This window comes from Limanda limanda, chromosome 11, assembly GCF_963576545.1.
Source record: "Limanda limanda chromosome 11, fLimLim1.1, whole genome shotgun sequence".
Taxonomy (NCBI): Eukaryota; Metazoa; Chordata; class Actinopteri; order Pleuronectiformes; family Pleuronectidae; genus Limanda; species Limanda limanda.
The window spans coordinates 6,147,800-6,163,436 of NC_083646.1; the positions used below are offsets into that span (position 1 = coordinate 6,147,800).

The window sequence follows — 15,637 nt, forward strand, 5'->3', positions numbered from 1 at the left end:
CATCAGAGCAGATGTATTGAATTTATTGGGAGTTTCAGTGACTGCTATTAGGGAAAGCTGCACTGTGGTACATGAGTTCCCGTCCGCTGTCCACCGTGTGCAGCAGGCCTCTCTTCGGGGAGGCATCTGCACCTGAGCCCACGCTGGGCCTGATTAGTCGAGGCCATCCAACTGTGCTGTTGACTCTTTAAATAAACCAACGCAGTCCATTCTGTGCTGCACACAATTAGTCATTGTTTGTATTGGAAAAACATTCTGCTGTAAGTTCAAAATTGCTGATGTCAACAGGTTTAACCACAGAGTGTCAGTCAATGTAACCGTCCCGCCTCTTCTGTGTGTTTTTCCTTCTATCAGAGCCGGAGTGATTGGTCCAGGTCCTGTCCATCCTCTGAGTCCAGTGGCTGTCGGCCCTGTGAGCTGCGTGAAGGCTCTCAGAGCGGCTTCATTATGGAACAATAGCAGCTGGAACCACGTCCCCCCCTCCCCATTTCTTCTTCTTCTTCTCTCAGCCTGACTCCTCTGGAACCCTCCCCCTAGCAAATACAGAGGTACCCACCCACATGCAGCCATCTGACCGCTCCTCCCACGCTGGTCATGGTCCACTCCCCCCCACCCCGACTATCCAGTCAGTCAAGGCAGTGAGTCAGTGGAAGCAGTGTAATCCTCTGTGAAGTAAAGGGCCTGTACGGTTGCATATGCTGGCTTTTGTCATGGCGGTTGTTGTTGTTGCAGAGGCCTCCCTCAGAAGAGAACATGAGGGAGAACAGGAGGCAGCATAAAGCTCACAAAGGGAGGAAGAGAAAGCGAGGGAGTGAGCAAGGGACACTGACATTGCCATTTCTCTGAGCGGAGGAGCATGAGCTTCACGGGGCAACGGATGTGATTCAGTGGTGGTGAAGCTACATGATGAGGGACTGGCATTACTCTCCCACGCCAATCTCGAATTGGACCAACAATCACCTTTGGAGATATTTGCCACATCCAATTTTAATATTTTAATATTAAGGAATATTTAAATCTTCAATTTCCTTGGTCTCCTTCCATCACCGCCTACCAAAAGTGCCTTTTTGTGTTACCTTGGTCTACATTTTTTTTTTTACTCATCCGACTTCATTTTCAGATTCCACATTTTTACCAGACCTAATAACTTCAGTAATCATTAAACACGTTGCCATATTTTAGAGAAAGTACAGCAACGACATCACCTTCCATCAAATGCAGACTTGACAATAATCACCTTACAGAATTTAATTTCTGTGTTGGGCGAGCGCGTTGAGCCACAGCGTTAAACCACTGAGAGTCGGGTGACTTCTTGCACTGCCTCCTCCTGATCGCTGCTTTTTGACGACACGGAGCCGTCGCCATGGTCGCTTTGCAGTCGAAATGGCGCTACATGTTCATGTTCCTGGGCATCCAGCTGGTGGTCATGGCCCTGCTGTCCCGGGAGGGCTACCAGAAGAGGGTCAACTACTTCATCCGCATCTTCCGCAAGGCCAACACCACTGCCGCGTTAGGCCGCAACCACACTGCAGCCGGCGTCATTGGAGGGGACGTCTATGCCAACCTCTCCCACCTACCCAGAACTCCGGGCCATGTGGATGAAATGCCCTACTGCCCCAAGATATCCCCTTTGATAGGTGAGTGGGCTCTCTTACTTTTTTCATTTCATCATATACCTCAATGTGCATCTGAAAATATCTCACTTCTTACCTGAGATCTCAAATCCCATCATGGATATACTTATCCAGTTTTAATTGGTTACTTCACCAGTTTAAAAGTTAAACATCTGCATTTGTTTGTGCTGCAGTTTTGTCCTACATTTTAATAAACACATTGAATATTTATTAACTTTTGTATCTTCTACTAACATGCACTGCTGCTGCTTGTTGTAGGTTGACATCTCTCTTATGAACTGTGGAAGAGTTTCATTGTGGTACAGGTGTATCAGATGTTGGTTATGGAGGTTGGGTAACTTGAACAAACTTTTTTTATACGTTTGTATATTGAATATACTCTCTTGCCGGTGATCCCCTAAACAGAAACCTTCTTGAGTTTCACTGATGCAGGTTCAACAAAGGGATATTGACTGGTATTGTTGTACTGATGGTCAGACGATCTGTACGAGCTGAACAGGTCATAGTGTCACAACACCTCAAAACAGCACAAACACGGCTCAGTATGATTGACACACCAGGTAATATAATAATAATAAGATAAGAATGTAGAATACCACATCAATTAAAGAAAAGTGCTACTGCTGTTCATGGCATTAACACCTGCCCCTGACAGATCAGATCACCAGTGGACAGCTTTAAGTTAGTCAGTTCACACCTGGCATTAGAATACGTCCTGAAAGTGTCTCCTGTGACCCCACTTCCCATTTCAGTTTGCAAAGACCCAACCATGTTGTTCTTAGTCAGGTTTCCACATATGTCCATTGTCGATGTATTTGTGTTTGTCTGTTAAATAAGATTTTACCCATTTGAAATAATTAAGAATCAGTATGTGGCGCTCGGCATATTGTAGCGGTGGCCACAAATAAATTAGTGTGAAAAACCATCATTGTGAAACTGTAACATGTCAGTTGTGAAGGTGGTCCTTCATCGTGACCCAGGACATGTCTGTTCACGCTGATAATAGAATGTGACCCAGGCGTCTCAGACCACCTCCCAATGTGATCTGAGAGATGAGATCTCTAACGTGTCCTCCCTGTGTCTCAGGGGTGAGCTCACACTTGAACTTTATACATTCTAATGCCAGCTGCGAACTGATGTACTCAGAACTGTTTAAGGGTGAGCCGATCTCTCATGATAATACCAGGTCTGAATGGATTTAACCCTTATTAAAGACTTCAGTTTTTGTTCATTATAACATAGAATGAATGTTAAGTTACTAAACCGTTTCTACGAGTGTAGTGTGTTTGAACATAAATAATTCATTTGTGGCCTTGGGAATTGCGAGTAGAAAAATCTTAACTTCCCGAGAGCTTTTAGCCCCACTTCCTAACCACATTTTTCGACTTAGTTGCTCAATTATCAAATGAACCATTTTGAGTACAACTCAGTAAACTTCATCTGCTAATGTAGAAAGCGAGATTCCATTGAAAGTTATCGGGGGAATAGTAAGTGGACCTTGTTATTTGTCTGATCCACAAACTTTCCTGCTTTATATTTATACAGTACAATTGAGCCTGCTTAGTTTTCTGCTCTCCAGGCTCTGCCCTTTGCCCCTTTGTTCCCAGATTACAGCCGGTCATTTTAAACTACATGTTGATATCTGAGCCTGCCAGCTCCAGTGACTTTCTTTAAGAAAAAATAATGGAAAATGGTGTTTGAGGTATGACTCTGCACTCTGTTAGGCAGCAGGTAGTGAAAACACCCACAAACAGGTTTATGACTGTTGACTGGTGGAGATTACTTGGAACAATCAAAATGACGCAATACCAGTCAATCTGCACGTTGAAATAGTTAAACAAATCCTCGAAACCCTGACATCGTGTTAAACTTGTTTTATAAAAACTACAGATCAAAAACTATCTCAGATTTTTACTTCAAAAACACATTGTAAACACATGTAAACACATTGACCTGTCTGTGACACTGGTACACAGAGTAACTAGATCTTTTGAGCTGATGGTACAAAACTCAGTTTTACTATTTCTTGTTTGAAAAGCTAGTTAGTTAAGAATGTATAAGGGCCTATAATACACTGTGGGTATCAAATAACACATACCAGAACTGTTATTGGTACACTTGAAAACATATTCCAGAATCAAGATTGTCGTTTTTCCAGGAATAAGTGAAGTTCAGGATGTCAAGGACATTGTAAACCGTGATATCAAATTAAAAAAACAGGCTCTAATAGTGTTACCAGATTATTTTCCTTCCCTCTATTAAACATGGTGATGACAGCAGACTGATTTGTGTTCCCAGGCGGGCCGATCCACGTCAACTTCCCATCAGGGCTCAGTCTAGCAGAGGTTGTGAGGAAAAATCCCCTGGTGGTTCGGGGGGGACGTTACAGGCCACCTGACTGTGAGGCCAGGCATCGAACTGCCATCATCATTCCCCACAGACACAGGGAGCATCACCTCAAGTTCCTGCTCTACTACCTACACCCTTTTCTGCAACGTCAGCAGCTCAACTATGGAATTTACATCATTCATCAGGTAAAACTATTTTCTGAAGGAACATTTAAGGTAGTGCTTTTACATTTGTTAGAAACCCAAGTTTTTGTTCATCTACTTAATTTGCTCTGTATGCAGTTAGATTTTTTGGCCGGTGTTACAGTTGAGGTTAGCTGAAGAGTGCCCTCTTGTGTCCCGTTACTGGTAGTGCATGTTGGAGTATAATACAACTTAAGTGGTTTAGAGTGGTTTAATCTCCTGAGCTTCTTTAACAGTGGATGGATGTTTACTCCTCAGCTTCTTATCTCTTACACCTCAAGAGCTGGATTTGCCACATGTCTCGCTCTGTTAACATAAAAGCTTAAAGTTAATCTAGCAGGTGATAAACCCTTCATCAGCTGTTGTGCTGCTTTTTTAAGGATAAGTTTGGAAAATAAGGTCTGAATATATGATTCATTACACACTTATCTTTGTCTGGATACAGCGTTTAATTGATCCACTTAATTCCTAACAATTAATTGTGCGATCTTAAGTATTTTAGATTTATTTAATGTAAAGCCAAACTTCCTTTTATGAGTAAAAAATTCTCAAACTGTCACAGGCTGAACTGAAGTGCCCAATTAAATATATTAAACCAACACTTTAAGACAAGTAAGGTCAGCAGTTGTCAGATCTCACCACTGTGTCAAGCCTTCAAACAGATATCTGACACTAAGTGTGTATGTTCGCTTCGCAGGCTGGAAACTACACGTTTAACAGAGCCAAGCTGATGAATGTGGGTTTCCGGGAGGCCATGAGGGAGGAGGACTGGGACTGTCTCTTCTTTCACGACGTGGACCTCATTCCAGAGGACGATCGCAACACATACGTCTGCGATGGCAACCCGAAGCACTCGGCCATCGCCATGGACAAGTTTGGCTACAAGTGCGTTCCATTGAAGGGTTCCCAGACGGACCTTTTATCACATTGTGTGCTCCATCTATATTTGAAAGACTAATCTGGGTTTTTGCGATCTTTAATCATCTACAGGCTTCCATACAAGATGTACTTTGGTGGAGTGTCGGCTCTGTCGCCACTGCATTACCTCAAAATGAACGGTTTTCCCAACAACTACTGGGGCTGGGGTGGAGAGGACGATGATATTGGAGTCAGGTGAGAATAGTTTCTTTTAGGAATGAGACATTGTACTGTGGTAAAAAATGAATCCACACCCTGACAGACGATGATACTCCCAGTGTTTTACTTTTTATAGATCACTCATATGACATTTATCCTAATACTCAATCAAACTATTTCAAACATCTAAAAAAAATGGAAAATACTGCTGATTTAGATTATTTACAAAAATGGCCAATTCCAACTCCAACAGCTGTTAGACTGTGTGAAAGACTGACCCTTGTGTGTCTCATCTTCTCAGGGTGTCTCTGGGGGGGATGTACATCAGTCGTCCATCAGTGAAAGTCGGCCGTTACAAGATGATAAAGCACAAGCTGGACAAAGGAAACGACGTGAACCCAAAGAGGTGCAGTGAACACTTTGATCTCATATGTGCAGTTGCAGAATTAAAACGTTTTTAATTGGATAAAGCGATGCGGTCAAGAGGTTGAACTCTGCTTTCAATGTTCTCCATTTAAAGGTTCAATATGCTGGCCAAGACACGTCAGAGCTGGAAGTCGGATGGGATGAACACAGCGGAATATGAGATCATTTCACGGCAACACATGCCCCTCTACACAAACATCACGGTCAACATCGGCACTGAGGACGGACTACACCCACGTCCTCCATTTGCGGGAAAAACTGCTCCTAAAGTGCCAGCGCAAGTCAAACAGAAGGAAAAGTCCTCCCTCAAAAAAGACAGCTAGTGCTGCACTTTGCCATTACTTCAGGAGGATGATCCTGTCAGATGGTTTCTTCTCAGTGGCCTGAAGCCTTGTTGCTCATTTCAAGCTTCTTTTTTTGTCTGTTTGTGGAGAATAGACATGATACCGTCATTTAAGTGATAATTACACCTGGGGCCGTATTCACAGACATTATAATCTCAGAAAGCTCCCAATTTTGCTGGAACATTTGTAGCGAGACTCGCAACTTGGAGTGACTTACGAAACTTGTCAAAGCAACTCTGAGCAAAGCAGGGACAGAAACTTTGACCTAAGTGAGGAGGTGTGGTGGAGCCTGGTGCCAGCTGATGCTTTCTTTTATAAAATGTGATCCACAGATATGAAACTGAAATATGGACAAAGGGGCAATCATAGAATTTAGTCTCCATTAAGACAAAGGTGATCATGATGGTTTTATACTTAATCTATTTTGAATAAATAGGCTATAGTTTTAAAGGAGCCCACAAAATGTTTAGTTACACAGGCCTACCTGTGCAAACGCCTGCTCACACGCTGGTAGTTTTATTTATTTAAATTGTTTATTTACCATGCTGGTGATTTCAGTATCTAATCAATTTGTTTTAAAGGGAGGAAAATATCCCCGCTTATATTGATTCAAGCGATTGTTAACCAGCCTGGTGCAGCGATGGCCGTCGCGTTACTTTAACGTGAACCAGCAAACAAGCAATAGAAGGAAGTGAAGGAACCAGAAAAAAACATTTGCACCGCAATCCATATTTATTATCAGCTCTGTTTGTCAACAAGTGCAAAATCATTTCAATGTCACAGCTCAAACCAAGAGGCCAAGGTAGGAAGAATAAAGTCCAGCAGATTAACTCCTCACTCCCCCTGGTGGTGCAGTGAGGAGTGTGGAAACCGGTGGTTGCTGTGTTGCTGCAGTCAGACTGTAAAAACTAATAGAAGTAGGCAGGTTCCACTCGTCTGAGATTTATTCAAATATTGTTAGCTTCAAAAAAGTTTCTTAAAAGTCCTCCTCCCACCTCTTTTAAAACTTTAGACTTAACTAAGGGGAAGTTGTTAGGATCCATCTTAAATCTACGAGTTTCTTTTTGAATTTCACCACTAGGAGCAGCTCTTCGTATCGGGAAGCTTCATGAATACGGCCCCTGGTTTTTTGAAAATAAAAACTAAAGACGTGATTTTTTTTTCCCCCCACCCTTGGCTGACGGCTCTCCACGATGATGATCGCTGATTATTCTTCCATGGCAGCCAAAGCAAAGAGAGAAGGCTAAAAGTTGGACTCTATGAGTTTGTATATCTACAGCGCTGCGGTCGCTGGTTAAACCTTGCGATGCCTTAGAATCTTGTTTTTGTCTTTTCACTCGTATTTTACATTATCTTAGAATACTGGGTTTAGATGGAGCAGTAGCTGCGATTTCCTGCAGTCACACTGTGCCACAACAGAGTCGGACCTATATTTTTTTGTCTCAAAGCCAATGAATACGTGAGTGAACGAGTGTGAAGCTGCTGCAACGAGTACGACATCTATAATAACTGTGCACATATCTATATATCTTTCTCTGCACTTTTACCTAGAAATGGTTCTTGAACAGAGATCCCGCTTGGTTTCAGTTTAGCTCGTACATGAAAATATAGGCTGAAGCTTTCTCCTGTTTTCGGAGCGGCACATGGTTTGGCCTGTTGTTATAGATTCAGTAGAATCACCAGTGGGACTGAGGATGAAGTGAAGACGAGGTACATTTCGTCTGTAGCGTTTATCTTAGCAGTAACGAGTGCATTCAGTTCAGCCTTTTGAATGATTTCCTTTCATTTCCGCATGTCAAATATCTGCTTTTTATTTGTGTTTTTTTTGTGTGTGTGTATTTGCCTTCTTCAAATAGAGCAGCAGAGCTTGTGATTCACATCAGAATGGAGTCTCTTTGCTTTACCTTCTCACACGTATCCACAGGATATATCAGATTGTGCCTCAGGTCGGAGAAATAACTGAAGCAATTGTGTTTTTTGTGTTTGACGCCGACCTGAGTTTTCCCTGATTACATCAAATGTAATTCACTCCCGCCAAATTATTTTTCATCTGGTGAAATCTCCATGGTTACGGCTGCTGTAGTCGCAAAAGATCATTTTCATGTTTTCCCTTCGGTTCAGTTAAAGGATTTTATCGTCTTCTGTGTTTTTCAGGGAATCTTGCGAGCCCATGGACAGATTTAGTGAATTGAAACGCTACACAATAATGTCTAAATGCACCGTTGTCATGGTGATGTATTGATGAGGAAAGATACATTTCTAAATTATCGGAGTTTGAATTTTGCTGAGACATTTGCCATGTCCCTTCACCCTGTGCCCTCATACTGCATCCCTCCTCCTCCTCCACCTCCACCCTCACCTCCACTACTCTGACAGATTTGATTGTCGATAAGTAAAAACTGAAACAGTCCCTTTATCCACTGAGTGTCTGTGTTGACAGGCGGACAAGTTGAAACCAAAGACGACTGCATGGAAGCTGTGCTGATGGCTATAAAAATGTGTGTGTATAGGATTTGCTCCATATGTCACGATGATTTCTGTAAAGCTGTAATTCTCCAACTTAATGGACCTATCACCATTTCAAACCTCTTTCAGGTCTGTGTTTAAAAAGGTTTTGAGACCACGGACTGTTTAAAGATGGACGACGCACGTTATCCAGAAACAAAGACAATATAACCCAGATGTGAACGCTGACATTTGGGGGGGTGGAGCTCCTGCCAGTACATGCACTCGCTCAATAGTGAGTTAGTCCCAGCTGTCAATCATGATGTTGCACCCTAATTTTATGGCATCAAATTACTAATTAGAATCAAACTTAACAGGGAAATTAGCATTTGAAAATGCCTACCTAAAATATCAGAAACCATCTTTGAGACAATTCATTAGATTCACATGTTTTTTTAATTAAATTTTTAGTCCCATCCATGTTCCACCCATTAACATGGAGAACTTGGGGTTCATGACACTGTTGTAATGTCGTCCATCTTTATTTACAGTCCTTCAAGACAAACCTGAATGAGTTCCCAAACCACGGATTAAAAGAATGATGTTTTATGAGTGAAAGCTTGAGGATAGTTCATGATATTTTTCTTTTTGTTCATATTCTGTCATTTTTCTCTACATTATTTGTCATCGTGATATTTGCTGAAGCGAATGAGACAAGGTTTGAGAACAGTTGCCTGTTATTCTTCTTAAAATAGATGCCCAAATACTATAAGCGTTTAAAATGAACTCATGTTCATCTCCTATGGCCTTAGCGACACACACTGCACTGGTTCAACACTTGCTCACGGCGCAATTTTCTTTTTATATCAAGACTAAACATGCATGGCAGAGAACCTATTATTGAGGATATGGGAATGTACGGGGCCCACGGTGATTCATACCAGTGCTCGCCTATAAAAATGTGAAGCATGAAGTGTCTGTTTTGTGATCCAGAAACTGTTGTCGTGACTTTATATGTAAACTTCCATTTGCTGTGCGGAGTGCCCCTCACTTTTGTTTAACTTTAGAGAACGAGAAAAAGGGCATTTTTGAGCAAAATGTACAAAAAGATGCTGGTGTGTCCAAAGTCACATTTCATGATTTTAACACTTTTTAGATGCTTTAGGTTTTATTTGATTTCGACTCCATTCTGATGTGAATAAGCTCAGCAACAATAGAAATCAGTCACCGCAGGGTGAGACTGGTACAACCAAGGGCAACGTGACTTTGTGAACCTTCTGCTCTCAATTCTGCACAGTCCCAAGTGGCCTTAAATTCATTAATAAACGGATAATTCAAAACAAATGCTGTCATTTGGGTTTTTCATTTTTAACTCTGTGCAGGTTATGTTTTCACTTGTACATGTGGTCGGTAAGTTGGTTTGTTTGTCAAAATGGACTAAAGATCTCATTGAAGTCGCCCATAGTAGCTTGTTGCCTATTATCTAAAACTCTCCTTTATATCAAATTTCATATTTTAAAGGTTGGTCTTAACAAATTCCCCTCATGGTCTTAAAATGGTTTAATCCTTCCTCATATCGCAACTGAGGTAAATGAATGTTTACATGGCCTTGCCCTTGCTCTTCATCTCCCCACCCTCACAGCGCCACCTGCAGGTGAGCCTTTTCCTCCTCCACTTCGCTTTCTGGCCATACCTGCAAAACTAACGACTGAAATGCTATGTCGCCATGTTAGCACTGAGAAAACCATTTAACTTTTAAAAGTTCCATGTGTAAGATTTAGGTGAAAGGGATCTTTTGGCAGAAATTTTATATAGAATAATCCAAGGGATGTTTTCACTCTTGTGTTTCATCTAAATTGAATGAATTGTTGCTTTATTTACCCTAGAATGGACCTTCTACATTTAAATACTTTATATTTACACCAGCTCCTCTCTACGGAGTGCAATGTTTTTTACAGAAGCCCAAAGTGGACAAACTAAACATCTGTTCAGGTTTTATGACACCTGAATGTTACCACAGGTTTCCACATGTTTGGAAGCGGAGGGCCAGGTGAGGTGAATCCCTGCTGCAACATGCAACTTCATCACTACAATACATTCACCATACAACTCTACACACTGAACCATTGCACTTCACTCACATGCAGTCGACTGTTTGCAGCCTGGAAGACACGCACGTCGACTGAATTCTGGAAAGGAAACCACACGGCCGACTTCCTCAATGTGTGCAGTCTCAGATGAACTTAACTAGACTTAATCGTAAAAACCACATGAGCAGAAGCAGGAGATGTGTCACCGGTTTGGAGGAGGAGCAGGAAACGTGCAGTGGCTTTATTACACTGAATCTTGAATGAGGAAACACAGATTTGCAATATTACCACACGAGCGCCTGTCTTGTGTTGTAGTGAATTCAACTCGTCATTGTAGACTTGAGTTAAGTGATTTTCTTTATCAATATTGCAACTGGCATTTTTTTCTGTTTTCCTTGGCTTCAAACAATTTCAGCGTGTTAATTGATAATAGAAATTGCAACAGAATTGTCACCACCTCATTTCAGAGGCTCTGATTGATACATGCTATAACATCTAAAATGCAAATTGTTCAAAGCTTAGATTTTATTTTGATGGATACACAATGGCAGGTTTTAACATGGTTTCTCAGAATTGTTTTTTGCTTTTTCTGTTTCTGTTTCCTTTTCTGATTCTGCACCTCACAGTTCAGGAATTACAGGTTTTACCAGTAGCCTCATCACGGTATTATTTCATCCAGTTTCAGTTAAATTGCCAGAAACCTGATCGTGTTTTGGGTAATGCATGTTGTGATTTGGGGATTTACAAACATAAATTTACAAAAATAAACTCCACTGAAAATCGTTTCATCTTCCAGCCATCGACAGGTTTTCTTGTCTGGAGTCTGAACCATCCTTGACTCAGGAATGGACCAGAGCCCAGAGGAAAAGTCTGCTGATCCTCTTTTGTATCGTGACAATTTGAAGATCACAAAAGATCTACAACGTTTCTGCTAACCCCTCCTTTAGGAATAAGGAAACAATATGAATCTAAGACAATTTATCCTGACCAGAGTTCTTCTGCTGTGAAAAAAAGCATGAGATCCAATTGTTAATATTCCTCTGTATGAACCAATTAATTCAAATGAAGCTCAGATTTTCAGATTAGAGAAACAGCTACAAACCAATGAAAAAAACAATACTGAACAAAACAAAAACAGCCCTGCAACTGATACAGAATTTTCAGATTTATTTTAATAAATTGAATGTTCACAGTGTCAAGTGCTCAAATGCTGAAAAACATGAACAAAATGGTTGTTCCCCCCTGGGGACATTTCTGTCTTGGCAAGAAAATTATCAGCTCTGTCAAATTCCCGAACATCATGTTCAGGCACAACCAACCAACTTTGTCAAGATCTCTTCTTATCACAGCGTTAAACACCCAGAGAGTGTTTTTCTTACAGTTTCTCAGTTTACTCTTTGGAAATGTATGTTTACAAACTCTCCCCAGAGGATCTGACCCTAATCAAACCAGATCAAATGCTTTGTGACGACATTTAACAAATCCCTAAACTCTCGTTCCTACTTGCTGTTAAACTTGACGTTGTCGAACTTGACGATCTTCCCGTCACGTGTCACCACCTCCTTCTGCTCCCAAGTTTCCACCTCCCCGTTTTTCTTCTCAAAGCGCTGCACCACCACCCTCCCTGTCGTGGGCAGGTTGCAGGGCAGATCCTTGGCGGCCTCTTGGTAAAGCCTCATTTTCATGAGACCCTGTGTGACGTCGCCCCCCCCTGTCGGCACCAGAGCCTGGCTTTTGTCTTTGTCCTCAGTCCTCCGCTGGACAGGGGGAGTGGGGCGCTGTGCTTTGGTGTCTGGTCTGGGTGATCGCTCCCAGTTTAGCGGTGAAGGATCTCGTTTAAATGGTAAAGGATCCCTGTTGTATGGTGATGGGGCTCTGTTCAACGGGGAAGGATCCCTGTTGTATGGTGATGGGGCTCTGTTCAACGGGGAAGGATCCCTGTTTAATGGGGAGGGATCTCTGTGGAATGGTGATGGGGCTCTGTTTAATGGGGAAGGATCCCTGTTTAATGGGGAAGGATCTCTGTGGAATGGTGATGGGGCTCTGTTTAATGGGGAAGGATCCCTGTTGTATGGTGATGGGGCTCTGTTTAATGGGGAAGGATCCCTGTTGTATGGTGATGGGGCTCTGTTTAATGGGGAAGGATCCCTGTTGTATGGTGATGGGGCTCTGTTTAATGGGGAAGGATCTCTGTTGAAGGGTGATGGGGCTCTGTTTAATGGGGAAGGATCCCTGTTGAGTGGCGATGGATCTCTTCTCAGGGGAGATGGATCCCTGTTCCTGGCATTGACATTGGCTGAAGGTGGCTTGAGGTGGTCTTTTTGCGTAGGAGCGTTGGTGACGTTTCCTGCAGCTCCGGCCCTTCGTATTTCACTGATGACCCCCCCAACGGAGGCCCTCAGGGAAGGGTTGGGCTCCACCATCCTGCACACAGAGTGGCAGTATGGCTGATCGTGCAGGGTGTCCTTGATCTTGGCGGGGCAGACGCTGGGTGTGTACAGTCGAATCCGGGCGCAGAGCTCGGCGATGATCTTCCCCATGGCCCACACGTCTGAGCGCTGGTCCCGCTGGCTGCCCCTCTGCAGCACCTCGGGGGCCGAGTAGGCCTCGTTGCCCATGTCAACGGCAGAGTTGAGACCACGTCGGAAGAACTTGGCGAGTCCCAGGTCGATGATCACTGCTCTGTGGGTGTCATGTTCCACCTGGAGGACAAATGTTTAGTTTGTGAGAAAAAGTTTCTAAATAGGCAAAATTTCTGGATAGTGGGAGGAGGTGGAGACGTGTCATCTGTCTTTATTTACAGTCTATGTGCTAACATGGCTAAAAAGAATGAAAACTGACACTGAAGCAAATAGAGAAACGATCATTGCCACTGAAATAATTATTTAACCAGACATACACAACGGAAACTGAAATGCTGCAAAAAGAAGTTTCTCAGCGACAGAAACTGGTGAAACCTGCTAAATATTCCTGAGGAATATTAAAGGCTCTTAGATACTTCTACGTATCCGTTTCTCGGAGAGGGCTCAGCGGGAGACGAAGAGTCTTTTTGATTTTTACTTCTCCGACCACTGTACGTCGAATAAAATTCACCGCCAAACCCATAGGTGGCGCAACGGAAGACGAGCTCAGAGAAGCCTACCCCAATTTTTAGGAAGAAGAAGTCCACGTGTCTCTGTTTATCTCTGTCTCCCACACACTGAACCATGGCAACTAACAGAACTAAATAAAGTGACACCCAGCGGGTCATAATGCTGTGGTATCGTTTCTTAGCGCAGCGGTTCCCCGGTCTTGTTTCCCAACTGTGTTGCTGATTCCACAGCTTGAATCTGCTTGAGGCTACACGGACCTAGCTAGCTTCCCCCAGCTAGCTCCCCCCCCAGCTTCCACACACAGTCAGCAGGGACTCCCGACACTAACTACTACCCAGTGTTTGCTTCTAACCTGGCGGTATTATAGAAACAGTGTCATGATAGAAGTGGAATTAAAGTCGTGACGGCGGGGTTCTGCACTGTTACCACCGCAGTTAGCATGGTGGCTAGCCCGCTAGCCTAGCCTGCTAGCGCCGTTTTGAAAGCTCGTTCTAACCGTGTGTGACCGTGCACACATGTCGTCAGTGCTCGAACGAGCCACCATCAGCCGGACAACTCCGCTGGCTTAACACACACGTCACATTAATCGTAGAATCGTAGTTGTTTATGTGTTTATTGTGAATCAGGAAGATACAGGTCCGGAAATGACGTCGAACAGAAATGACGTCGTACGGAAATGACGACATACGGAAATGATGTCGTTCACGGACCAATCACAGCCAAGAGATGTCCGCGGGCTCTCCGACACAACACGGACAGTTAGAAAAATCAGAGGTGTACGAAAAGCTGTCCGAAGCACTCGGAGAGGGCGTTTCACGACGGATAGGGCGGTCTTATCTATCCGTTTTACAAAATACGCTCAAGCATAAATTGGGCTTAACTTGTCATTGACGATTATTTTGGTTTAATCCCTCTGATTGCATCATCCCAATATTATTAGAAATGCAGGCAATAAAACTAGCATAAGCCATATACTAATTAAAGCATTTATATCTTTTTTCCTTCTATTGAGTTTTCTTGGAGCTGCAGCTCATATCTGACCCGAGCATTAGTCCACGTTGCCCACTCACCATTATGTTTTCAGGCTTGAGGTCTTGATGGACAATATCTTTGGAGTGGAGGTGCTGCAGCCCTTCACACATGCCAATAATGATAGTTCCTCGATTAGATGGAGTCAACTGTGGAGAGGAGAATTTTAAATCAAGTTTAGCCGGATAAGCAGAATATTTAAAGTTTCATTATTATTACTATCTTTAACCCCAGCCCTAAATTTCATCTTGCACCCAGTGTGGCCGTCACATCATATCGTGTCCTACTTGTATTTTAGACTTGGAAGCTTTGAAGATGGTCGTCTCCAGGTCCTCTCCGAAGATGAACTCCAGAGGAATGACCCATTTCCCGTCTTTCAGATTTATGTTTCCCAGAAGCTTCACTATGTTGGGATGAGTCAACTTGCTGCAGATCAGCGGCAACACATGTCAAAAAGAAATGGACAAATTAAATCAAATGAATCAAAATGACCTGGATCCTTTGGGAGTAGATAAATCTCCTGCGCAGATATCAGCTCTAGACCCTGAAACTCTACGTTGCTACGTACTTGTACACATCACACTCTCTCTCCAGGTCCTTCCTGCTGATGAGATGTTGGGGGACCCTCTTTATCGCGGCCCAGGTGTCGTTGTACTTCTCTTTGTAGACCTTCCCGAAACAGCCCTCAGCGATTGTGGAAGTGGAGTACGCCATCTAGGGGACGTCGTGGAGGCTGGAGAGTGAGAGTGAGGCCATTTTTACATTCATGTTGAAGCCCTGACTATGACCATAGTTTTTGATTTCTTTTAGCTTTTTGCAATTTTCCTACGCATCCATCAATTATCTATGTAGCTTATAAGCTTATCCAGCCGATTGTAGCTGATATTGGCCGAGAGGTGGGGTACAAAATACAATATGCATGTCTGTGGACTGTGGGGGGAGTCAGAGTTCCTGGAGAAAACACAGACA

The 15,637-nt window shown here is 43.0% G+C and overlaps 2 protein-coding genes across 2 annotated transcripts; one reads left to right on the forward strand and one right to left on the reverse strand.

Annotated features, from left to right (window-relative positions):
• The first annotated feature begins 473 nt into the window (after positions 1-473).
• Positions 474-9,801, forward strand: si:dkey-199f5.8 (beta-1,4-galactosyltransferase 3). Its single transcript, XM_061081772.1, has 6 exons — positions 474-1,637; positions 3,933-4,168; positions 4,863-5,050; positions 5,156-5,278; positions 5,544-5,648; positions 5,763-9,801. Exons 1-6 carry the CDS (start codon positions 1,364-1,366, stop codon positions 5,989-5,991), a joined length of 1,155 nt encoding a protein of 384 aa, XP_060937755.1. The 5' UTR covers positions 474-1,363; the 3' UTR covers positions 5,992-9,801.
• A 1,941-nt stretch (positions 9,802-11,742) lies between these two features.
• On the reverse strand, positions 11,743-15,382 carry zmp:0000000881 (uncharacterized). Its single transcript, XM_061080974.1, has 5 exons — positions 15,237-15,382; positions 14,956-15,094; positions 14,710-14,817; positions 12,839-13,249; positions 11,743-12,304 (listed from the first exon to the last, which is right to left on the reverse strand). The coding sequence occupies exons 1-5, from the start codon at positions 15,380-15,382 to the stop codon at positions 12,047-12,049; spliced, it is 1,062 nt and encodes a 353-aa protein (XP_060936957.1). The 3' UTR covers positions 11,743-12,046.
• Between the last annotated feature and the right edge of the window lie 255 nt (positions 15,383-15,637).